Source organism: Rhinopithecus bieti, unplaced genomic scaffold, assembly GCF_001698545.2.
Source record: "Rhinopithecus bieti isolate Rb0 unplaced genomic scaffold, ASM169854v2 scaffold_26546, whole genome shotgun sequence".
Lineage (NCBI taxonomy): Eukaryota > Metazoa > Chordata > Mammalia > Primates > Cercopithecidae > Rhinopithecus > Rhinopithecus bieti.
The window spans coordinates 551,492-574,826 of NW_016812367.1; the positions used below are offsets into that span (position 1 = coordinate 551,492).

The following is a 23,335-nucleotide window of genomic DNA, read 5'->3' on the forward strand; positions in this document are numbered from 1 at the left end:
ACTATTTTATTTTTTTTTTGAGACAGAGTTTTGCTCTTGTTGCTCAGGCTGGAGTGCAATGGCATGATCTTGGCTCACTGCAACCTCTGTCCCCTGGGTTCAAGCGATTCACCTGCCTCAGCCTCCCGAGTAGCTGGGATTACAGGCACCCACCAAAACGCCCAGCTAAGTTTTTGTTTTTTTTAATAGAGATGGGGGTTTCACCATGTTGGCCAGGCTGGTCTCGAACTCCTGACCTCAGATGATCTGCCAGCCTCGGCCTCCCGAAGTGCTGGGATTACAGGCATGAGCCACTGTGCCCAGTCAAAATACTGAATTTTTAAAAATATTTTTTGTTTTGTTTTTGAGGCAGAGTCTCTCTCTGTCGCCCAGGCTGGAGGGCAGTGGTGTGATCTCAGCCCACTGTAACCTCCGCCTCCCAGGTTCAAGTGATTCTCCTACTTCAGCCTCCCGAGTAGGTGGGACTACAGGCCCATGCCACCATGCTCAGCTAATTTTTGTATTTTTAGTAAAGAGAGGTTTCACCATGTTGGCTAGGCTGGTTTCGAACTCCTGACATCAAGTGATCTGCTCTCCTCGACCTCTCAAAGTGCCGGGATTACAGGCGTGAGCCACTGCGCCCGGCCGTAAAAAGCTATTTGTTTTGTTTTGTTTTCTTTTGTTTTGAGACGGAGTCTCACTCTTTCTCCCAGGCTGGACTGCAGTGACCTCATCTTGGCTCACTGCAAGTTCCGCCTCCTGGGTTCACCCCATTCTCCTGCCTCAGCCTCCCAAGTAGCTGGAACTACAGGTGCCCGCCACCACTCCTGGCTAATTTTTTAGTATTTTCAGTAGAGACGGGGTTTCACTATGTTAGCCAGGATGGTCTCGATCTCCTGACCTGGTGATCCTCCCGTCTTGGCCTCCCAAAGTGCTGGGATTACAGACGTGAGCCACCACGCCCGGCCTGTTTGTTTTTATTTAATGCAAAACAAATAAAATTGATTGCACTTTAGTTCCAGAGTTAAAAGGTTTTTGTTGTTGTTGTTGTTGTTTTGTTTTGTTTTAGAGACAGGATTTTCCTCAGTGGCCCAGACTGCAGTGCAGTGGCTATTCACAGGTGCAGTCATGGCGCACTGAAGCCTCTAACTTCTGGGCTCAAGTGACCCCCCTCTCGGCCTCCTGGGTAGCTGGAACCACAGGCACGAATCACCACACAGGAGAAAGGCCAATTTTTAAGTTGGTTTAACTGACCTGTGCTCCCACCCACAACCACCAGAACACTTTTAAGTTTCTACTTACTGGCCTGTTGCAGCAACACAAAAATGGCAGGCCTGCCACATCAGGATCAAAGGTAATTAGTAGTACAAATTAGGAATTTGCAGCTATTATCTAATTAATATCCATCCAGAGTTCCAGAAAATAGTGGAAGCGGCTAATCAGAGATACCAAGATCCACTAGATCTCGGCCTGCCACCGCCCCCCACGCCCTGGCAGCTGTGTCTTAACCTTCTACGGACCCATGCAAAGGGCGGCTCCTCATAGCTCTCCCCGTGCACTGCAGGGAGCTCAGTCCCCAAAGCTTCCCTCCGCTGTTCCCGGCTTCGCTGGAGCAGTCCTTCCCTCAGCCCCGGCTGGCTTCTCGGCTAGGCCCTCCGCATGTGTAGCGTCAGGCAATGGTAAGAACTGCGGGGAAAACAGTGGTGACGGCGTGCTAGTTTGGAGAGAGAGGGGATTGCAATTTTAGATAAAATCATCAGGGAAACCTCTCCCATGAGAAACACTGGAACGGAACCCTGCGGGATGAGCGTGAGCCACATGCTATCTGGGGAAAAGCGGTGCAGACTCAGGTCAATGGGGTCATTACTTGCTCTGTATCTTTCACACCTGCGCAACGGGGCCCAGGGGTCAGAAAACAAAGTAAGAAAAATTATGCATGAAAGGAGGCAGCCTTAGGCCGGGCGGGGTGGCTCACGCCTGTAATCTCAGCACTTTGGGAGGCCGAGGCGGGCGGATCGCCTGAGGTCAGGAGTTCGAGACCAGCCAGACCAACATGGAGAAACCCCCGTCTCTACTAAAAATACAAAATTAACCGGGCATGGTGGCGCATGCCTACAATCTCAGCTACTCGGGAGGCTGAAGCAGGAGAATCGCTTGAACCCGGGAGGCGGTGGCTGCAGTGAGCCGAGATTGCGCCATTGCACTCCTGCCTGGGCAACAAGAGCGAAACTCTGTCAAAAAGGGGAAAAAAAGGGGACAGCCTTTCCAGCACCCAGGGCCCCGCCCCCTCCGGCCCCGATTCCCACGGCTGCGCTCCTAGCCTCACATTCCCTCGGCTCCGCCCTAATCCGTTCCGCCCCGTCTCTTGACCTGTGCTTCCACCCACAACCACCAGAACACTTCTAAGTTTCTACTTACTGGCCTGTTGCAGCAACACAAAAATGGCAGGCCTGCCACATCAGGATCAAAGGTAATTAGTATTACAAATTAGTAATACTAATATATGGGGGATGGCCCCGCCTATAGGATCATGACTCCGCCCCTCTCCGCTCTCCGTAGTTACGGAGCTGAGCATCAACGATTGGGCTGAGTCGGAGACCTCGTTTCCTGATTGGCCGCTTCTGTACGTCGGCTTCTCGCGCAGCTGATGACCTGGAAGTGATGCCTAAAGCTGTGGACCGCGTGGGCTCGCCTCCCTGGGACTAGGTTTTCGTGGCCGCTGCGATGACCAAAATAAAGGCAGATCCCGACGGGCCCGAGGCTCAGGCAGAGGCGTGTTCCGGGGAGCGCACCTACCAGGAGCTGCTGGTCAACCAGAACCCCATCGCTCAGCCCCTGGCTTCTCGCCGCCTCACGCGGAAGCTCTACAAATGCATCAAGAAAGGTGAGGCGGGAGCCGGCGTGGCCGGAATGGGGGCGCGGGTGGCGGGGCAAGGCCCCCGACCGACTGACTCTTCTGTTGTTGCAGCCGTGAAGCAGAAGCAGATTCGGCGCGGGGTGAAAGAGGTTCAGAAATTTGTCAACAAAGGAGAAAAAGGGTAAGAACCCGCTTTCCTCTAGATTTTGCATTTCTAAACGTAAACGGAGAAATCTCTACTTAGTAGGTGCACAGTAAAAAGGTTGACTCTGACCTAGCCCCATATACAGAAGCCAATCAAGCAGTCGGTACAGTCCCTTTGGTATAATACCGATACATCACGTATGCGAGCTCAAAGTGAATTCCAAAGTGAAGCGAATCGTGTAAGCCAAGTTCCTTAGGGTAGACCCACCTTCATTAATTCAGGGACCTTCCTCCCCGGGCTCCGCTCCTTGCCTCAGATTACCTCGGGCCTCCGCCCTAATCCCCTCAGCCCCGAATCTCAGTCCTAGGGATGGCCCTTCTCCAGCTCTGTATTTAAGGAGCTGAGCGTTAACGTTTTTGTTTTTGAGATGGGTCTAGCTCTCACCGGGTTGGAGTGCAGTGGTGCGATCACAGCTCACCGCAGCCTCGTCCCCCTTGGGCTCAAGTGATCCTCCCAAGTAGCTGGGACCACAGGCTTGCGCCGCTATGCCTGGGTAATTGTTGTTGTTTTGCAGAGACAGAGGAGTCTCCCATGTTGCCCGGGCTGGTCTTGAACTTCTGGGCCCAAGGGATTCTCCTGCCTCGGCCTCCCGAAGCGTTGCGATTACAGGCATGAACCACCGCGCCTGGCAGTCTTAACTATTGAGTATACTCTTTTTCAGGCACTGTGCTGTGGGGGAAACAATGACATTCATGGATCAGATAATGACACACACACAAATAATTACACGTTGTGATAGCCATGAAGGAAAATGGCAGAGTGCAATGAGAATTACTTCTTCACCCCACTTTTCTTAATGGCATTTATCAAAGTTTGAAACTTATTTACGTTTTTCTTCCCTGTATCACCCTCTCAGGCCAGATGGTAAGCTCCTTCAGAACAGGGCCTCCTTGCTTTATCCCAAGAAGTGAAACTGTGGGTGCTCAGGAGCTCAATAATGTTGGGCACACTTGATGCTCAATGGCGTCTAACCTAGCTGGGGAGGGCACCTCAGGGCAAGTTTGCCTCAGCAGGCCCATTTGAGCTGAGCTCTTAAAAAGACACAGGGATTAATTTGGGGTGGGGTGGGGGGGAGGATCCTACCAGAAGAAGGGGGCCTCGGGGCAGGAGAGGGCCTGGGGAGCAGAGGTGCTACCTTCTTAGGAGGCTTGTAGGCCAGAGTAAATTTAGTTTTATACTTAGTGCTTTGGAAGCTATTGGGGTTAAAGCCAGGAATTGACATAATTTTTATTATTTTTTACACCCTAAGATTTTTCTGGCAGTTGAAGAAAGGATTAGAGAAGTACGAGCAGGTTTGGGAAAGTTCAGGTAGTAGACTGCTGTAGTCCTGGAGAGGTGATGGTGGAGACAGAGTTAGAGGGGACAGATTTGAAAGGACTTTTAGATGTGGAGAATGGGGAGGTATTGACAACTTCTAGGTTCTGGCATGCCCAGTTGGAGGGACAGAGGGCCTAATTTGAGATGTGAACAGTGGAGGAGGACCAGATTTGTGTAGAAAGATCACAAGCTTGGTTTTGGATAAGTTTTTGAGGTGCCGTAGACACATAACTTCCACCCCTCCCCCCACCAGGAGAACTGTCAAATAGGCAGATGACTATAGGGGTTTGGAGCATGGAAGAGAGAGGGCCAGGCTGGAGATGGTAGGTGAATCTGGGAGTTTTCAGCACGCAGATGGCACTTGACCCCACAGCAGTGGCTCTGGTCAGCCAGGAAGAAGGTACTGCGAAGGGGATGGCAGCCGAGGACAAGGCTGTGAGGAACACTCACAGTTAAAGGTGTTTAATAGACGGGGAGCCGGCAGAGGAGCGCTAGGTGTGGGGAAGAGCGCTGTCAGCTGAGGGCTCTGTCCTTGTGTCTGCCTGTTATCCAGCGTGGGAGAGGAGACTTTTCCTTCTGTGTCTTCAGGCTCCTGAGGCCCTTGCCCCCGAGCCTTGACACCTGGCCAGCTAGGAACCCTGGCAGAGGAGTCTCTGGCAAGCTTTCATTGCCTCACTGTCACTCTTGGGACAGAGCCCATGCTTCTTAGCCTGGTACCCAAGGCCTTGGAGGTGTCCCCTGCCAGTCTCTCTGGTGCCATTCTGATTCTCCCACCTCATGCTCTCCCCACTCCCAACCCCTCCATGGGCTGCCTGACACAGTCATCATTTAGCGTGCTGTTCAAGTATCACCTCCTAGTTGAAACCTTTTTTGACTCTCCAAAGAGAGCTGAGCTTATACACCTTGGCACCCATCCTGTACTTCACCTGTCCAAGCACTACCTCACTTTGATGGCACTTACATGTTACCAAGAGGTAGAGATCACCGCAGAAGAGTGCACTCACCAAACACAGTTTTCTCTCTCCCTAAGACCCAGCCCAGGGCAGCACTTACAACTGAAAGGAGGAGGGAGCAAAGCCAGAAATGACTGTTTTCTCTCATTTCAGGATCATGGTTTTGGCAGGAGACACACTGCCCATTGAGGTATACTGCCATCTCCCAGTCATGTGTGAGGACCGAAATCTACCCTATGTCTATATCCCCTCAAAGACGGTAAGGAGCACATGGCCCCCTGACCTTGCTTAGCACTGGGGTGTCTGGGATCATCTGCCATAGCAGAAGAGTATAGGACAGAGCCAGGAGTGTTGGAGCTAAGACAGACCTGGATGGATTCTCGGCTCCATGTCTTCTTAGTTTTGGGACTACAGATGAGTTACCTCTTGCATTTCAGTTCCCATCTTATAAAATGGGAATCCTAGCCCAGGTGCCGTGGCTCGCACCTGTAATCCTAGTGCTTTGGGAGGCCAAGACAGGAGGATCAGTTGAGGACAGTAGTTCAGGAATAACCTGCGCAACAAAGTGAGACTCCATCTCTACAAAAAAAATTTTTTTTAATTAGCATGTGGTGGCACATGCCTGTAGTCCTAGCCACTTGGGAGGCTAAAGCGGGAGGATCACTTGAGCCCAGGAGTTCGAGGCTGTAGTGAGCCATGATCATACACCACCACACTCCAGACTACATGATAGAGTGAGGCCCTGTCTGGGAAAAAAAAAAAAAAAAAAGGCTGGGGGGTGGATCTTGGGTACCTACAGTATCACTTGTTGGGATAAAGCAGGGAGAGCCCCTGTTTTGAAGGAACTTACCGTTTGGCCTAAGGGTAAGAACCAAAGTCAGTTCCCTGTGGACTATGAGAATAAAAAGAGATAGATGTGAGTAGATGTATGTGAGTAAGCTTTGTAAGCTAAGATGTTTCACCCGGTGTTAGTCCTGTTAGGTGGGTTTAGGCTCAGGGGGACCTGTAGCTGTCCTGATCTTACATAGCAGGGGCCAGATCTGAGGCATAGGAAGTGAGGGATGGCAGGGACCGGGACAGCCCCTGTTGGACTGGAGCCCTTTCATAGCTGTCATGTGGGAATGTAGGCCGTGTGTGGCTAGACCATGCCTTGAAAGTCTGATTGAGTTTAAATGATGGCAACCAATTCAAGATGCTTTTAAATAGAACATGGACCGAAGAGAGCATGGTTGTGGGACAGATTAGGCTGGTGGGTCATCAGTTGGTGACTTCTGGCATACAGGTTGTACAGCCTTTTTTGCAAACAGCACTTCTTTCCTCTCTGTAGGACCTGGGTGCAGCTGCAGGCTCCAAGCGCCCCACCTGTGTGATAATGGTCAAGCCCCATGAGGAGTACCAGGAGGCCTACGACGAGTGTCTGGAGGAGGTGCAGTCCCTGCCCCTACCCCTATGAGGGGCTCCGGGAGCACCTGGGCACCTGCCGCTGGGAGCTACTGGGCTGGCGGTGGGACGACTGGCTGTCCTTCTGCCCACACACACTGACTGCATCTTCCCAGTTCCCCAAGGCACACCTTCTTCCCAGGCAGCTCTAACAGCCCTTTCATGAAGGTAATGCCAGTCTTCTGTCCCTCAGTGCCATTTCCTGTAGAACTCAAGGCTGTTCCAAGAAAGTGGGGTGGGGAAAGTAAATGCTAAGACTAAAATGTGGTGAGTCTGTGGGTGTTTTTTTAAGCAGCAGCTGCTGGTTGGGCCAGCGAGTTGGTGGGCGGGAAGAATGAAGCAGTCTTCCTCACCAGAGAGCCCGAAGGACTCAGGGTTCTGTGCTAATGCTCAGCTGCCTGGGTCCAGGTGCTTTGGCTCATGCTGAGAACTGATCCTGCTGCTACCCCAGCGCTTTCAACTCCCTCTTCCAGGGTAGATGGGGCTATGAGGTAAGGCAGGGGCCCAGACCCACTTCATGGAAGCCTAAAGCCCCACATGAGGAACACCCCATTCCTAACTTTCCCCAGGAGCCTTAAATGCCACAGTGAAGCTTATGGAAGCAATTTATCCACCCACACAGCAAATTTTAAATAGGAATATGAAGCTAAAATGCATCCCCCCAGGCTATCCCTCTTGCTTAACATAATGGCCTTAGTAACCCAATTCCTTCAAACATTTTAGACTTGGGGCCCCTTACTGCTGTCAGAGGCCCTGCACAGGACTCAGTATACACAGCAACCAAGTTCAGGCACCCTGGAGTAAACTCACAGGACTCAGTATACACAGCAACCAAGTTCAGGCACCCTGGAATAAACTGCACAGACCTCAGCATACACAGCAACCAAGTTGAGGCACCTGGAATAAACTCACAGGACTCTGTATACACGGCAACCAAGTTCAGGCACCCTGGAATAAACTGGAATTAGCTTGGGCTTGAGGGTCAGATCTGGTTAAAACTCCAAGCTGTCTCCTTTCCAAGCTGTGAGCCTGTTGTGCAAGTTATTTCATTTTCCTGAATCCCATTACACGGATTTCTCCCATGGAGGTAATAAGATCTGGTAATGGGTATGTGTAAAAGCACGTTGCCCGGGGTCTGACATCTAAGCTCCCCACAGTCAGGGCTGCAAGCTGGGTTCTTTCTGCCTGGACACTGGACACCTGCTGGCCACGTTTCTGTGTGCAGCAGCCACCAGGCCGCGCCCAGTACCTGTGTGTGGTAGACATGTGGTCATAATTTGTCTGTGAGGCTAAAGGTTGGCCAGGAGAAATGAGAACGGCAGTGAATATATTTGTTCCAAGTTATAAAACAACGGCATTCCATTCTAACGGACTATTTACAGTGGGAGATGGTTCATACTGTTGAGGCTGTACAGTGGGAGGAAGAGGTGGGCCACCGCTGGACACCCTTGGGCCGAGGGGCAAGGGTGGACATAGCATTGGCATGGCAGCAAGAGACTGGGCTGAGGGCAGGGGTGGAAGGATGTCTACTGCTGAAGACCAAGTCCCTTGCCACTCTGTCAGCTGCTACTAAGTCAAGGGCAAATAAAAACAGGAAGAGACAGCAGGAGCACAGAGGCCAGCTTCTCCCTTTCCTTATGCCATGGAGCCAGCCACCAGGTGTGGGCTGGTCCATCTCCCTCTGCAGTCCCTGCCAAAGGGCTGCTCCAGCCCTTCCCTCAGCGGAACTCCTCAGCCAGGTGCTCTGAAACCAACCACAGTCCATGGAAGCTAACCACCCGACTGAGACAGACCCAGGCTCCCAGGTGAAAACCCCTTTCAACACCATTCCTTCCAGGTAGGAATCAGAATATGATGCGTTTCCCATCTGCCGGGTTCTGCTCCATGGGACAGTAGGGACACTTCAGCCTGTAAAGGGAGGAGAACCAAGAATGTTTCAGGGGTGGCCAGTAGGAGAGCCAAGCCAAGGTGGAGTAGAGCACAAGGAACTTACTTTCCTCCATTAATGAGCTTATTGAGTGCATCTCGGGAGATAACATGGCCACAGATGAGCTTGATGGGAGGGTTGGAATCTGATGTCTGCTGGCGGAGGATGGGGCAAGCGAACACGGAGTGGTACCAGCACTTCATGCCTAGTTCAATCTCAATCTGGGAAGGGCAGCAAAGGAGGTGAGTTCCACTTCCTGTCATGGCTGTCCTCCCCAGTGCCTCTTGCCCACGATTCCCTGGGCCAGGTCTCACCGGTAACTCATCCTTGTGACTCCAGACCCCAGTGCACTGCCTTTGCTCAATCACAGCCTTGATGTTCATCAACACGGGCAGCGCCACACAGCCAGAGGCAAAGCTGCAGACAAGGAACAGAGGCTAGAGTGGCTCAGACCACAGCAGACAGGCGACAGGGCCAGCACGCCATGCTTCAGCATGGACCTTGAGACCGGGCTCTAAAATGGTGCATGGTCCTCAAAGATCCCTCACATTGTTCATAAGGTGCCACATATGTACTTATGTGTGTCTGACTCTAGAGACTCATTCGAATGCACCCCAAAATTTGAGCATCTACAGGGAAGACTTCCTATAGCTCTAGGGGCAGATATCTGCTCATCCTAATGACTGAAAAGTCCTTGGTGTGACTAGGGGGACAGTGAGCAGTTCCAAAGGGCCCCAGCCTGCCTATAGGATGCACCCTGCTGTGTAGTCATAATACGTCTTCATAATGGTGGCTACCAACTAGGCCGCCTAACAAATGGAGGCTGGGGTTCCGTTCTCATGACAACTGCATGGGGAAGGGAGCCTACTGGCTGGAACCTCAGATGCTAAATACCCTACAATGCACAGGGTAGTCCTGCACGACACAATCATCCTAAGGTGCTGATGTTCTTGCTGGGAAATAACATTCTATAACCTGAATCCATGGTCACAAATTAGATGAGTGTGGAATCAGTCCACTATATTGAAGTGCTGTATTCAGACTCCATAAACAGTCTAAATACACAGTAACAACTGTCCACTGTGGTGGAGTGTGTGGTTCTGGGGTCAGGTCCAAGTGCCCCTTATTCCCTGTGAGGCCTTGGGCAAGTGAGTGCACATCTTGACTCTCCATTTCTTCCAACTGTAGAATGAGGATGACAGTGGCTGTCCCTCCCAGGGTTGCTGAGCTGTGAGGGAGGTGTCTGAGCAGCAGTGTTGAATACATGTTACTCAACCACTCACATCTCCCCTGAAGGCAAGTGGTAGTGAAGACATGAGGTCATGAGGAAGGCAGGCTGCAGAGGGGCGTGGGCCAGCTGGGAAGGTCTTGCAGTGATACAGGGTGAGGTGCGAGAGAGGCAGGGACCTCATTCAGGAGACCTTACAAAATGGGAACCGTGACCATGCCACTGACCTCATGGTGACCTCGGGCCATAACTCTTCCTAGTCTCAGTTTAACTGTAAAATCAGGTAATTCCTCTCCTGAAGAATGACTAAGAAAGCCAGTTTCGGTCTCTGAAAGCACCGAGCACTGTTCCTGGCACATGGCAGGGCCTTGGCAAAATGATGATTCCCTCTCTACCCTCCCACTTGTGCTGTCCTCACGGGGCTGGGTTGTACCTGACGCTAAGGGGGGACTCCACAGAAAGCCCCAGCAGGGAACAGGCGTCCCGGGTAAAGGTCTCACAGATCTCTGCCCAGTGGCTGTTGTCCAGCAGGTGGCAGTAGGGTGACTTCTCCAAGCCCAGCCGCAGGTACACCAGACTGCCCATCATCACCTGGATCTCTACAAGGCAACCAGGGGGTGCAGCTCAGGGAGTGCAGGGCTCTGGGTCCACCCCAAGTGGGCGGCAGGACTGTGCAGCATCATATACTGAGCCCAGCGGCTCCCAAGCCCCCAAGCACACTGAGCAGGGATGAAAATGCCCTCAGGCAAATGTGACTGTAAAACCCATTGGGGAGGTGGAGGTCCAGGCTGCTTCTGCAGGACAAGAACAGGCATTACCTACATGGAATTGGGAAGGAGAACAGTTCTTTTCCAGTTCTCTTTCCTCCCCAACTGCATCAAGGATCAAGTAAGTCCTCAGGTTGGCACTGGTGTCTCCACACTAATCTCCATTTAGAGTAACCCCAGGTTAAGAGCTTTCAAGAGGCAGCAGTATGTAGCTAAAACTTAAATCATGGCTTGGGGCCGGGCGTGGTGGCTCACGCCTCTAATTCTAGCACTTTGGGAGGCCGAGGTAGGTGGATCACATGAGGCCAGGAGTTTGAGACCAGCCTGGCCAACATAGTGAAACCCCGTCTCTACTAAAAAATATAAAAATTAGCTGGACGTGGTGTCAGGCACTTGTTTTTTGTTTTTTTTTGTTTTTTTTTTTGAGACGGAGTCTTGCTCTGTTGCCAGACTGGAGGGCTGGAGTGCTGGAGTGCAATGGCGCAATCTCAGCTCACTGCTACCTCCGCCTCCCACGTTCAAGTGATTCCCCTGCCTCAGCCTCCTGAGTAGCTGGGACTACAAGCGCCCACCACCACACCTGGCTAATTTTTTGTATTTTTAGTAGAGATCGGGTTTCACCATGTTGGCCAGGATGGTCTTGATCTCTTGACCTCATGATCCACCCGCCTTGGCCTCCCAAAGTGCTGGGATTACAGGAGTGAGCCACTGTGCCCGGACAGTGTCAGGCATTTGTAATCCCAGCTACTCAGGAGGCTGAGGCAGGAGAATTGCTTGAACCCGGGAGGTGGAGGTTGCAGTGAGCCGGGATCACGCCACTGCACTCCAGCCTGGGCGACAGAGTGAGACTTTGTCTCATAAATAATAAATAAAATCATGGCTTGGTTTACATATTTATTTTGAGATAAAATTTAATAAATATGAGTGGAACTAAAAAAGCAAGTTAGTACAGGTTACTACACGTAAGCATAGGTGAGACTCAGATTCCAGGTCTGGAAATTCTAGCATGACAGGAAGAGTGCTCAACTGAGTCTGTTTTATTTTCCTTTTTGTAGAGATGGGAGCAGGGGCAGGGCTTCGCCATGTTGCCAAGGCTGGTCTCCAGCTCAAGTGATTCGCCCCTTGCTTTGGCCTCCCAAAGTGCTGGGATTACAGGCATGAGCCATCGTGCCCAGACAAGTTTCTTTTGTTTTCTTTTGAGATGGAGTCTCACTCTGTTGCGCAGGCTGGAGTGCAGTGGCGCGATCTCGGCTCGCTGCAAGCTCCGCCTCCCGGCTTCATGCCATTCTCCTGCTTCAGTAGCTGAGACTACAGGCCCCTGCCACAACGCCCGGCGTTTTTTGTATTTTTAGTAGCTACGGGGTATCACCGTGTTAGCCAGGATAGTCCTGATCTCCTGACCTTGTAATCTGCCCACCTCGGCCTCCCAAAGTGCTGGGATTACAGGTGTGAGCCACTGCGCCCGGCCTTTTTTTTTTTTTTAAAGGACTTTTCCATAGGCCAACCAGGTCAGGGAGGCACACGAGGCAGAACAGGTGGGGCTCTGAGTGTGGTGTGGTGCACAGCAGGCACGAGGACCCTGGGTAGTCTGCACTGAAGCTATAAACTAAAGGTATGGCCAGGCGCAGTGGCTCATGCCTGTAATCCCAGCACTTTGGGAGGCCGAGGCGGGCGGACCACCTGAGGTCAGGAGTTCGAGACCAGCCTCAACATAGAGAAACCCCATCTCTACTAAAAATACAAAATTAGCCAGGCGTGGTGGTGCATGCCTGTAATCCCAGCTACTCGGGAGGCTGAGGCAGGAGAACTGCTTGAACCTGGGAGGCAGAGGTTGCGTTGTGCCAAGATCGCGCCATTGCACTCCAGCCTGGGCAATAAGAGCGAAACTCCGTCTCAAAAAAAAAAAAAAAAAAAAAAAAAACTAAAGGTATGGCAGATGTGAGAGAGGAGGAGCCTAGAATTCATCCTGGACACAATGAGGGGTCAGAGAAGTTTCTTGTTGGGAAGAGGCATCTGCATGGGCTCAGGGACTGGAGCCTGATGTAACCCACCATATCCAGACATGTATCAGACCAGGCAGCACAACCCCAGCCCCTTGGGCACTCACCCCGCTGGTGCAGCCGAGCAAAGGGCTGGAAGTGCCGAGCATAGCTGAGGGCCTCCAGCTGCTTCTCCGGGCCTCCTGCCAGGAGGCGGATGAAGTGCAGTCGGTGCAGCTTGAACTCCAGGGAGCTGTTGAGTTCCAGCAGGCGCTGCCTGTGGGAGACGGCCCATCTGGGAAGAAAGGGGCCAGTTTAGTGTAGAGCTGGTGGGGGCTAGGACCTGAGAGCCAGGACCTGAGAAGAAGGCCCCAAAAGCCTGTGTGAGGCTCTTGAGACAGGGCTGGAGGCAAGTCAAGTACATCTGGGTGAAATGAAGACCACAGTCAAGCCCTGTGCCCTGAAAGGTCGGAGAGCAGAGTGCTGCTGGCCCACCCAAGGGCCTCCTTACTCCAGCGCAGGACCCAGGTCTTGTTCGTGCAGGGCTTCCAGGATTCGATTCAACTCTAGGAAAGGCTGCTTGAAATCCAAGTCCACGTTCAGCGTTGATTCCTACAAGGAGAGAGAGAAGAGATCCCACTACTGCAAGATGGTGTTTCCAAAGTTCTCTGCTGTGCACATAATAACAGCTCACCCGCCAAAGACAGGCCAGAGACAGCTGGGCTTTGCTTGAGGAGCTTGGTCTCCTGCCAGCCACTTGGGCCTCTCTTGTTCCCATCTCAATCCTGGGGAGGCTGAGTATGACATGCTGACCTCCAGAGTGCGGACTGCAAACCCCACCCCACAACTGTAGCAGTGGAGACAGTCCCCAGGCTACGCACTGAGTTGCATGGTGAGAAAATTATTCCTCTTCAATCCTCCTAGTACAGTAGGGAAAATCTTTACTTTTACCACCAGTGTGTCTTTAACACCTACCAAGTACTACTTTGTCATTTCACTCATCTATCTCCCTTTTCAATAAAGGCATATGAGGCCTCAGCTCTGAACCCTGGCTGGCAACCAACTCTAACTAGAAATGCGTAACTTCTCTTTTCATCATATACGTTTTTAAAGCTACCTCCTACTTCTGGCAGAGGCGCTGATTTCCTTTAGGAAATAAGCGGATTTGAAGAATGGCAGGGACTTCATATACTGAAAGCTAGCAGGTGAAAGGCAAAGCAGGCAGGTTGTCAGTGCCCGCCTGGCCCGGCTGTACCTGGCACAGCTCCTCGGCCACGCTGAGCATGCCCTGCTGGTACAGGTGTTCCACGATGGCCATCTGCAGGATCTGCTGCTGCTGTTCCCGCGCGTCCCACACCGCATCTGACACAACACCACAGATCTCAGAGTCGAAGTTCTGACAAAGGAGGAGAGACAGGGCCTGGTGATGCGGGCACTCTTGCTGGCTCTCCTTCGAGTCCTTGTACATCCCAGCTTCAGGGTACTCCCAGCCCAGGCCTGGAGCCAGCCACATGCTCACCCTGTCAATGGCTTTGCCCACTCGGGATACACTGCTGTGAATGTCCTTATGGTCCGAAGCCAGTTTCTGCACCGTATCTTTGATCTTCCGGCAGCATTGTGACATCACCAGAGAGAGGGTGGCTGAGAGAGGGGTCCCCTGGAGGGCTGCAGAGAAAGTGGAATAAGAACACAGAGGAGGCAGACTGGGGCACCTGCCTTGGCAGCAGACCTTAGCTCTGCCTCCTCTATTCTAAATGCCAGCCCCATGGCCCAGGAGGCAGCCCTAAACGCCAGGGCGAGAGAACTAGCTTCTCTTCCAGGTCCTGCCACTTTTTAACTGTCTGACTTGGAACTGGTCAAATGGGAAAAGCCAGTTCACCTCTGGGAGCCTTCATTTCCTCATCTGTAAAATTATAGTGAAATGAAGATGATTTGGCACTTACTAATGGGTCAAGTGTTTAACTCACGGACTATAGCATGCATAGGATTCTGTTTAACTGTGAAGTTAAACAGAGTTACCACAGGATCCAGCAATTCCACTCCTAAGTATACACCAAAATAAATAAAAACATATGTCCACACAAAAACTTGTAAGTGAATATTCATAGCAGCGATATTTATAATAGCCCAAAGGTGGAAACAACCCAAATGTCCATCAGTTAGTGGAAGAACATGGCACATCCATACAACGGACCATCCTTCAGCCATAGAAAGGAATGAAGTGCTGATACAGGCTACAACAGAGACAAGCCTTGAAAACATCATATTAATCAAAGAAGCCAGACACAAAAGGCTACATGTGACATGATTCCTTTTATATGAACTGTCCAAAATAGGCAGATCTATAGAGACAAAAAAGAGATTAGCGGTTGCCAGAGGCTAGGGAGAGGGAGGAATGGAGAGATAGTTAATGGGTTAGGTTTCTTCTGGGGGTGATGAAAATGTTCTGAAATTAGATAGTGGTGAAGATTGTACAATTCTGTAAATATGCTGAAAACCACTGAGTTGTACTTTATTTTTTAAATTTTCATCTATGTATGTATGTATGTATTTATTTGAAGACCGGGTTATGAGACTGGCTAATACTTGTATTTTTGGTAGACGGGGTTACCATGTTACCCAGACTGGTCTCGAACTCCTGGACTCAAGCGATCTACCTGCCTCAGCTTCCCAAAGTGCTGGGACTACAGACATGAGCCACCATACCCATCCAGAGTTGTACTTTATTTATTTATTTGGATACAGAGTCTTGTTCTGTCACTCAGGCTGGAGTGCAGTGGCGCAATCTTGGCTCACTGCAACCTCTACCTCTCAAGTTCAAGCGATTCTCCTGCCTCAGCCTCTCGAGTAGCTGGGATTAGAGGTGTGCGACACCACTCCCAGCTACTTTTTGTATTTTTAGTAGAGACAGGGTTTCATCATGTTGGCCAGGCTGGTCTCCAACTCCTGACCTCAGGTGATCCACCTGCCTCAGCCTCCCAAAGTGCTGGGATTACAGGCATGAGCCACTGCACCTGGCCAGAGTTGTACTTTAAAAGAGTGAGTTTAAGGGCAAGTGAATTGTAGCTCAGTTTTTAAAAAAGACATAGGAACCAGGGACTCCCTCTGGTCAGACCTAAGACAGTTTGAACATTACATTAAATAACCGTAATGGATTATAACCTATTGAATACAATAAGGATATGAGTGTGAAGTGATAATGAAAGGAGAAGGGAAAGCTTTACAGTTGAATGCCAACTAATAAATGTATAAAGAATGACAAAGCAGGAAAAATCACCATGTTGCAGACAGCTTAGTAATAATTCACACAACAATCATTAATGGATAGTAAAACTAGTAGAGGCTGAAATTTGGTAAAGAGCAGGACATTTATATGGTATCAAAGTATCTCCCCACATACCACCTGTTGTGGGTTTTTTTTTTTTTTTTTTTTGAGACAGTCTCGTTCTGTCACCCATGCTGGAGTGCAGTGGTGCGATCTTGGCTCACTGCAACCTCTGCCTCCTGGGTTCAAGCGATTCTTATGCCTCAGCCTCCCAAGTAGCTGGGACTACAGGCATGTGCCACCATGCCTGGCTAATTGGTTTTGCCATGTTGACCAGGCTGGTCTTGACCTCCTGGGCTCAAGTGATCTGCCCACCTCAGCCTCCCAAAGTGCTAGGATTACAGCCCACAAACTACTTAGTGATTACAAAGAAAAATTAGGAACTTTACAGTGGAAAAATTTAGCAGATACCATCTTAACTAAGTGATCAAAGTGAAGATCAGGCCAGGTGCAGTGGATCATACTCCCAGCACTTTGGGAGGCTACACGGAAGGATGACTTGAACCCAGGAGTTCAACACCACCCTGGGAGACCCCATCTCTACAATAAAAAGCTGGGCATGGTAGTGTATTGCTGTGGTCCCAGCTACTCCTGAGGCTGAGGTGGTAGGATCACTTGAGCCCAGGAGGTCAAGGCTGCAGTGAGCCAAGATCACGCCACTGCACTCCAGCCTGGGCAACAAAGTGAGACCGTCTCCCAAATAAAAGTGAACAACAGCAATAATGCAATAAACCAACATCTCGTGTCTTCCAGTGTGATGCACTGAGAAACAAATCACTTCTGAAGTACTCCTGCCAAAAATGCAAAACCTAAGTAATGAGAAAACATCAGACTACTCCAAATTGAGAGATGTTCTGCAAAATTGGCTTTAATGCTTCAAAAATACCAATGTCATGAAAGATAAAGGAAGACAGAAGAAATGTCCCAGATTAAAAAAACTAAAGATTAGACAGGAGAAACAAAATGAAGTGTGTGATCTTGGATTGGTTCCTGGACTGGAAATCAAAATGCTTTATGAAAATTCCTGGGACAGCCAGGCATGGTGGCTCACACCTGTAATCCCAGCACTTTGGGAGGCCAAGGCAGGTGGATCACCTGAGGTCAGGAGTTTGAGACCAGCCTGGCCAACGTGGCAAAACCCCATCTCTAAAAAAAAAAAAAAAAAAAAAAAAAAAAAAAAAAGCCAGGCATGGTGGTACAGGCCTATAATCCCAGCAACTTGGGAGGCTGAAGCAGGAGAATCGCTTGAACCTGGGAGGCAGAGGTTGCAGTGAGCCAAGACTGCACCATTGCACTCCAGCCTGGGCAATGAGAGCAAAACTCTTGTTTCAAAAAAAAAAAAAAAAAAAAAAATTCCTGAAACAATGGCAAAATTGAAATGTGAACTACATTGGCTGGGTGTGGTGGCTTACTCTGTAATCCTAGCACTTTGGGAGACTGAGGCAGGAGGATCACTTGAGGTTAGGAGTTCAGGACCAGCCTAGGCAACACAGACACTGTCTCCACACACACACAAATTATAAAATGAAAAGAAAAAAAGTTAAAAATAGAAAAGTAAGTTGAAAACAAAATGTAAATGGGAATCATCTCAGGTAAATTAATCATTTCTGTTGGGCTTTTTGAAATAGTTCAGAGACTGTCATTACCCGGTTTTAAGGAGGCCTAGAGATGCTGGTACCAACATCCTCATCATCGTCCTTCCGGAACCCTGTCACTCAGTAGCTTCGGGTCTCCCATGTCCTCAGGGAGGCTGTCGCAGGGCACTTGCAAGGGTGGCCACCCACCTGCGCTGGCTAGCTCAGCCCGCAACTGGCCCACGTAGTGCAGCAGCTCCTCCAGGCTCTGCTCGCAGTGCTGCCCGTAGGTCAGGAACTTCTGCAGGACCTTGTCCAGCTCTCTCTCCACGCACGCACACTGCTCCATGGTGGCCTCAGCCTGGGGAGGGTCAGCTGGGTCAGGCCCCATCTGGGCCACGGTGGCCACATGGCCGGCAGGGTGCTCAGATCCCCTCTTCAGATCCCTCTCACCATTCCCACATCATGTATCAATGTTCCCTGCTTACCAAAACATAGGTTTGTAACATCCCATCTCCTCACCCCACTGGGGTGCCCAGTGGAGGATGCAGGCTGGTGTGAGGACAGGGTTTTTCTGAATCATGATGAGAAAATTATTCCATTTTCAACTCTTTTCATGCCTTAATCTTTGTTCATTCCCTTTTAAATCAGAATACAGAGCAGGCCTCACAGAGCCCTTAGCTGGCAATACTATCTAACTAGAAATCCACATACTGCATAACGTCATATTACACGTATGTATTTTCTTTTTTTGAGACAGGCTTTTGTTCTGTTGCCCTGGCTAGAGTGCAGTGGCACAATCTCAGCTCATGGCAACCTTGACCCCCTAGGCCCAAGGGATTCTCCCACTTCAGCCTCCTGACTAGCTGGGACCACAGGAATGTGCTTCCACACCTGTCTAATTAAAAATTTTTTTTTGTAGAGACGGGGTCTCCCTGTGTTGCCCCGGCTGGTCTCCAACTCCTGGGGCTCAAACAATCTTTATGCCTTGGCCTCTCAAAGTGCCGGGATTATAGGCATAAGCCACCATGCCTGGCCCATGTATTTTCATAGAGTCATTATGGCCACATTCTTACAGTTAAAGGAACTGCTTTTCCACGTACTATAGTAACATAAGCCATAAAGGCCGTCCTTGAGTGGCTGATACTTGGAAACACAGCTTGGGGAATAACTGCCAACCATGCCAGCCTGACGGGCTTGCCTACCACCCCTGCCTCACCCTCACCCGCTGCGCACCTGAGGACAGGCACAGAACCCTTGCTCTCTCATAGCCCCGTGTCCTGGTACATGCTGCTTCCTCACCTGGCCTGCTCTCCGTCACCCTTACCTCCTCGTCACCCTTACCTCCTCGACTACTTGAGAGGCTGGCCCATCACCTCTGAGTTAGCTCAGATGTCAGCGTCTTCAGCAGCTGTCTCTGCCTGTGCCCACCTAGCTCCCTCTACTCTCACTTTGCACTCTCCTATTTCAGTTTTGGTCACTGGGCCTGCCTCCCCAACCAGACCAGAACCTCTCTTGCTGCAACACAACCTTCCCTCCTCATTATACCATTGAAAGAAAGTTGACTTTTCTTGTCCTAGCTCCTCTCCCTACCACTGGGGCTTCCTTCTTTGTCCTTTCTACCCTGGGCCACTGCTCCTTTCTATTTCAGAGCAGCCTTTGACACTGAACATGTGGGCAAATCTCAGAATGTCTGTGGCACAGCTGATTTCCTTCCCCATCCTTCCATCTATGAGATTTGAAATGAGAGGGTTCTGTCACGTTTCCCTCTGAAAGATTCAAATCTAGCCCAGTGCCCATTCTCAAGAAGGGTACGGAGGAACATCAGAAAGAGAAAGAGAATCTTATGTCCAAGGTGACCACCAAGATCTTCCCAGTTTCACAGGCTCTCTTCACTCATTCCCACCAGCATGAGTCCCGGCCTCAGCACCTGGGCCCATCTGTAGCCACTGTCACCCAACCTGACAGGGAACAAGTGACAGTGAAATGGCACCCAGGGCCTTGGGGGCTGTGTTTATTCCCTCTTTCCTTACAGCTAATGCTATTACACAGGACTCTATAGTCACGGAGTCCAGAAGCTAAGCCACCCCCCCATCCCCTCTGTACAAACATCCTGCAACTGGATGTGACCCATTATGGCAAAATATAACAGGGTCTCCTATCTGAAATGATGTAATTATTATGATTGCTATTATTAACAAATAGGAGCCTGTTATGTGCCAGGCACTGTTCTAATGACTGCATACATTAATTCATTTACCTAATGCTCACGAAAACACTATGAGGTAGGTACAATGATTAGACCCACTTTGCAGATGAGAAAATGAGACAAAGATTAAATCAGTTGCCCAAGGTCAGGCATCTGGGAAGTGGAGGAACTGGGAACTGAAGCCAGACAGTCTGGCTCTGACCTGGGAGTCCTTCTCTAAGTACTTCACATCACAGGCACTCCCAGGACCAGCTTCACAGGCCACTGTTTCACCAGGAAAGGAAAGCAGCAAATATCTGTGTTGGAATGAGTGTACAGCAACCATTAATGATGACGAGAAACAGAAAATTAACCAAGAGCTCATGAGAATGATCAACTAGGGAAGATGGCAGGACACTAGAATGTTGGCCAAGAGTGTCTGGGAACTAGAATCACAATTTTTCAAAAATAAACATATCAAACATTTTAATATATTTATCAAAAATAAACATGGCTCAAAAAAGCCAGGACCTCATGAAGGTCAAACAATCCGGCCCTGTCAGACCCCAAGAGCTACCAGGCTTATCAAAGGCAAGTTCAAGTCAGCATCTGGAAATTGTATTTACTACACTTGATCTTAGCCAAAAGGCAATAAAATTGCCTTTATGAGAAGCAATAAAATTGTATTTACAAAGTTGAGGAAGGAAATGGGTACAGGATTGCGTTGTGGCAAGGAATAGGAAACAATCTAGGGACCTCATCACTAGAGGAATCAAATAAGTAAGTAAAATGTGGGGGATGCATCTATGGAAACCTGTGGAGCATTTAGAAAGTGCGTCCCAAATATACCCAGAGCAACATCACTAAGATCCACACATGGCACTGAGGTGGAAAAAAATGAGGTCTAGGCAGAATCCATTTATGTAAATTAAAAATATATGCAGCCAGGCATGGTGGCTCACGTCTGTAATCCCAGCACTTTGGGAGGTTGAGATGGGAGGATCACGAGGTCAGGAGATGGAGACCATCCTGGCTAACACGGTGAAACCCCGTCTCTACTAAAAGAATACAAAAAATTAGCCAGGTATGGTGGCGGGCACCTGTAGTCCCAGCTACTCGGGAGGCTGAGGCAGGAGAGTGATGTGAACCCGGGAGGCGGAGCTTGCAGTGAGCCGAGACAGCACCACTGCACTCCAGCCTGGGAGACAGAGCAGGACTCCGTCTCAAAAAAAAAAAAATTATATATATATATATATATATATATGCATGCATATAGGCCAGGAGCAGTGGCTCGCATCTGTAATCTCAGCATTTTGGGAGGTCAAGGCAGGCAGACTGCTAAGCTCAGGAGTTCGAGACTAGCTTGGGCAACATGGCAGATTTACCTGGGCATGGTGGCACATGCCTGTGGTCCCATCTACTCAGAAGGCTGAGGTGGGAGGGAGGATTGCTTGAGCCCGGGAGGTCAAGGCTGCAGTGAGCCATGATTATGCCACTGCACTCCAGCCTGAGCAACAGAGTCAGACCCTGTCTCAAAAAAAACAAAAAGAAGATATACACCAAACACATCAGAATGGTTTCCCGTGGTGAGAAGAGCGGGGAAGAATAGGGACAAAAGGGAATATAAATACAAAGGAGAAAAAGGCCCTGCATGGACCAGTAAGTGTCACACTGAGGAGTGTGATTAACTCAGTAATTTTTTTGTTTGTGTTTTTTGGAGGCAGTCTTGCTCTGTTGCCCAGGTTGGAGTACAGTGGCACTATCTTGGCTCACTGGCAACCTCCACCTCCCGGGTTCAAGCAATTCTCATGCCTTGGTTTCCCAAGTAGCTGGGATTACAGGTGCGCCACCACACCTGGCTCATTTTTTTTTTTTTTTTTTTTTCCATTTTGTATTTTTAGTAAAGACAGGGTTTCGCCATTTGGGCCAGGCTGGTCTCAAACTCCTAGCCTCAAGTGATCCACCTGCCTTGGCCTCCCAAAGCGCTGGGATTACAGGTGTGAGCCAAATCATCTGGCCAAATTTTTAAAAATAAAATAAGTGAACTGAGAAAACAGAACTGTTTGCAGGTATTCTATCCAAAAAATCCAGGAAGTTAATTCAGTCTGTCCAGAGCAAGCCACTCTGCCTGAATCATTGTCAGTCATCTTCAGCAGGCACAAGGAATTGTGTTTGTCTTTGACAAACCTCATGATTAATAGAAGTACTGATGATTGAAATTCCATGTCCACTGGTCCTAAGCCTTCCTCCCCAAGGTCTCACATATACAGAAATTATCCACCAGGATGACCCTCCGAAACACACACCAGATCCTGTTACCTTGTGCCCAACACTGCCATGGTTGACATATAAGCCCTTTGCAATTACATATTTGCTTCCTTTGCACAAGTTGTTCCTATTTTTAGAGTGCCCTCTGCACTTCTTTGTATAGAGTACGTAAGCTGTAGTTAAATTATCACCTCCCCTTGAGTCCTCAGTGAAATCTCCCTGCCTCTTTTTCTGCTTCATAACCTGGCAGGAGTGGCCATACCACACCCATCTGAGTCCTCAGCCACTGCAGCACAATTAACAGCCTGTCCACGTCGGCCTCCCGCATTGGTCTGTGAGCTGCTCAATGGCTGGAGTGCAGTCTTGTCCATTCTCCCACTCAGTGCCCAGACCAGGGCCTGGTCCATGGCAGATGCTCAGTAGACATTTGTTGATTGGGGCTGGGCGCGGTGGCTCACGCCTGTAATCCCAACACTTTGGGAGGCCGAGGCGGGCAGATCATGAGGTCAGGAGATTGAGACCTTCCTGGCTAACACGGTGAAACCCCATCTCTACTAAAAAAATACAAAAAATTAGCCGGGCATGGTGGCAGGCGCCTGTAGTCCCAGCTACTCGGGAGGCTGGAGCAGGAGAATGGCGTGAACCCTGGAGGCAGAGCTTATAGTGAGCCGAGATCGTGCCACTGCACTCCAGCCTGGAAGACAGTGCGAGACTCTGTCTCAAAAAAAAAAAAAATTTGTTGATTGGCCAGGCGCAGTGGCTCACGCTTGTAATCCCAGCACTTTGGGAGGCTGAGGCAGGTGGCTCACCTGAGGTCAAGAGTTTGAGACCAGCCTGACCAACATGGTGAAATCTCATCTCTACTAAAAATACAAAAATTACCCAGGTGTGGTGGCGCGCGCCTGTAATCCCAGCTACTCGGGAGGCTGAGGCAGGACAATTGCTTGATCCCGGGAGGTGGAGGTTGCAGTGAGCCAAGACCACATCATTGCACTCCAGCCTGGGCAACAAGAGCAAAAACTCCATCTCAAAAAAAACAAAAACAACAACAACACATTTGCTGATTAAATGACACATCCATTTCGTAACTTCGCCCTAGAGAGCCTGAGCTCAAACGTGTAGGAGTGGGTAGAAAGAGACATGAGTGAAATATTAAAATCTCCATGAAGGCATGCATGGAGGTTTATCCTGGAGTATTTAGCATCCTGAAACAAGGGGCTCCTGTGCAGGGAGAAAAGAAGTTTGAGCAAATCACAAAGGTCCCTTTTGCCTGACAAAGATTAGACAACCTCCATTGACTCAATTTTTAACGTTTTTTTTTTTTTTTT

General features: G+C 49.8%; 2 protein-coding genes across 8 annotated transcripts in view; one reads left to right on the forward strand and one right to left on the reverse strand.

Annotated features, from left to right (window-relative positions):
- Nucleotides 1-2,553: 2,553 nt before the first annotated feature.
- NHP2 (NHP2 ribonucleoprotein) lies at nt 2,554-7,014 on the forward strand. The gene is made up of 4 exons (XM_017896116.1): nt 2,554-2,863; nt 2,948-3,017; nt 5,465-5,570; nt 6,639-7,014. Exons 1-4 carry the CDS (start codon nt 2,704-2,706, stop codon nt 6,762-6,764), a joined length of 462 nt encoding a protein of 153 aa, XP_017751605.1. The 5' UTR covers nt 2,554-2,703; the 3' UTR covers nt 6,765-7,014.
- Nucleotides 7,015-8,058: 1,044 nt separating this feature from the next.
- The window catches only part of RMND5B (required for meiotic nuclear division 5 homolog B), a 17,503-nt gene continuing 2,226 nt past the window's right edge, over nt 8,059-23,335 (reverse strand). For 2 of the 7 annotated variants that reach the window (XM_017896114.1, XM_017896113.1), the window contains exons 2-10: nt 17,624-17,912; nt 14,172-14,317; nt 13,908-14,048; nt 13,164-13,264; nt 12,781-12,947; nt 10,340-10,505; nt 8,993-9,095; nt 8,745-8,899; nt 8,069-8,659 (exon numbers count right to left, since the gene is read on the reverse strand). In XM_017896114.1, coding sequence (XP_017751603.1) covers nt 8,596-8,659; nt 8,745-8,899; nt 8,993-9,095; nt 10,340-10,505; nt 12,781-12,947; nt 13,164-13,264; nt 13,908-14,048; nt 14,172-14,276 — 1,002 coding nt within the window. In that variant the 5' untranslated portion in view covers nt 14,277-14,317; nt 17,624-17,912 and the 3' untranslated portion in view covers nt 8,069-8,595. Of the gene's footprint in view, nt 8,660-8,744; nt 8,900-8,992; nt 9,096-10,339; nt 10,506-12,780; nt 12,948-13,163; nt 13,265-13,907; nt 14,318-17,623; nt 17,913-23,335 lie in introns of all 7 variants that reach the window. The other 5 variants (XM_017896110.1, XM_017896115.1, XM_017896111.1 and 2 more) reach the window with 4 other exon arrangements.

Coding starts and splice junctions, on each gene's coding strand:
- NHP2 (XM_017896116.1), top strand. CDS start 2,704: ATGACCAAAATAAAGGCAGATCCCGACGGGCCCGAGGCTCAGGCAGAG. Junction 3,018..5,464: donor GTCAACAAAGGAGAAAAAGG/GTAAGAACCCGC, acceptor CTCTCATTTCAG/GATCATGGTTTTGGCAGGAG. Junction 5,571..6,638: donor TCTATATCCCCTCAAAGACG/GTAAGGAGCACA, acceptor TCCTCTCTGTAG/GACCTGGGTGCAGCTGCAGG.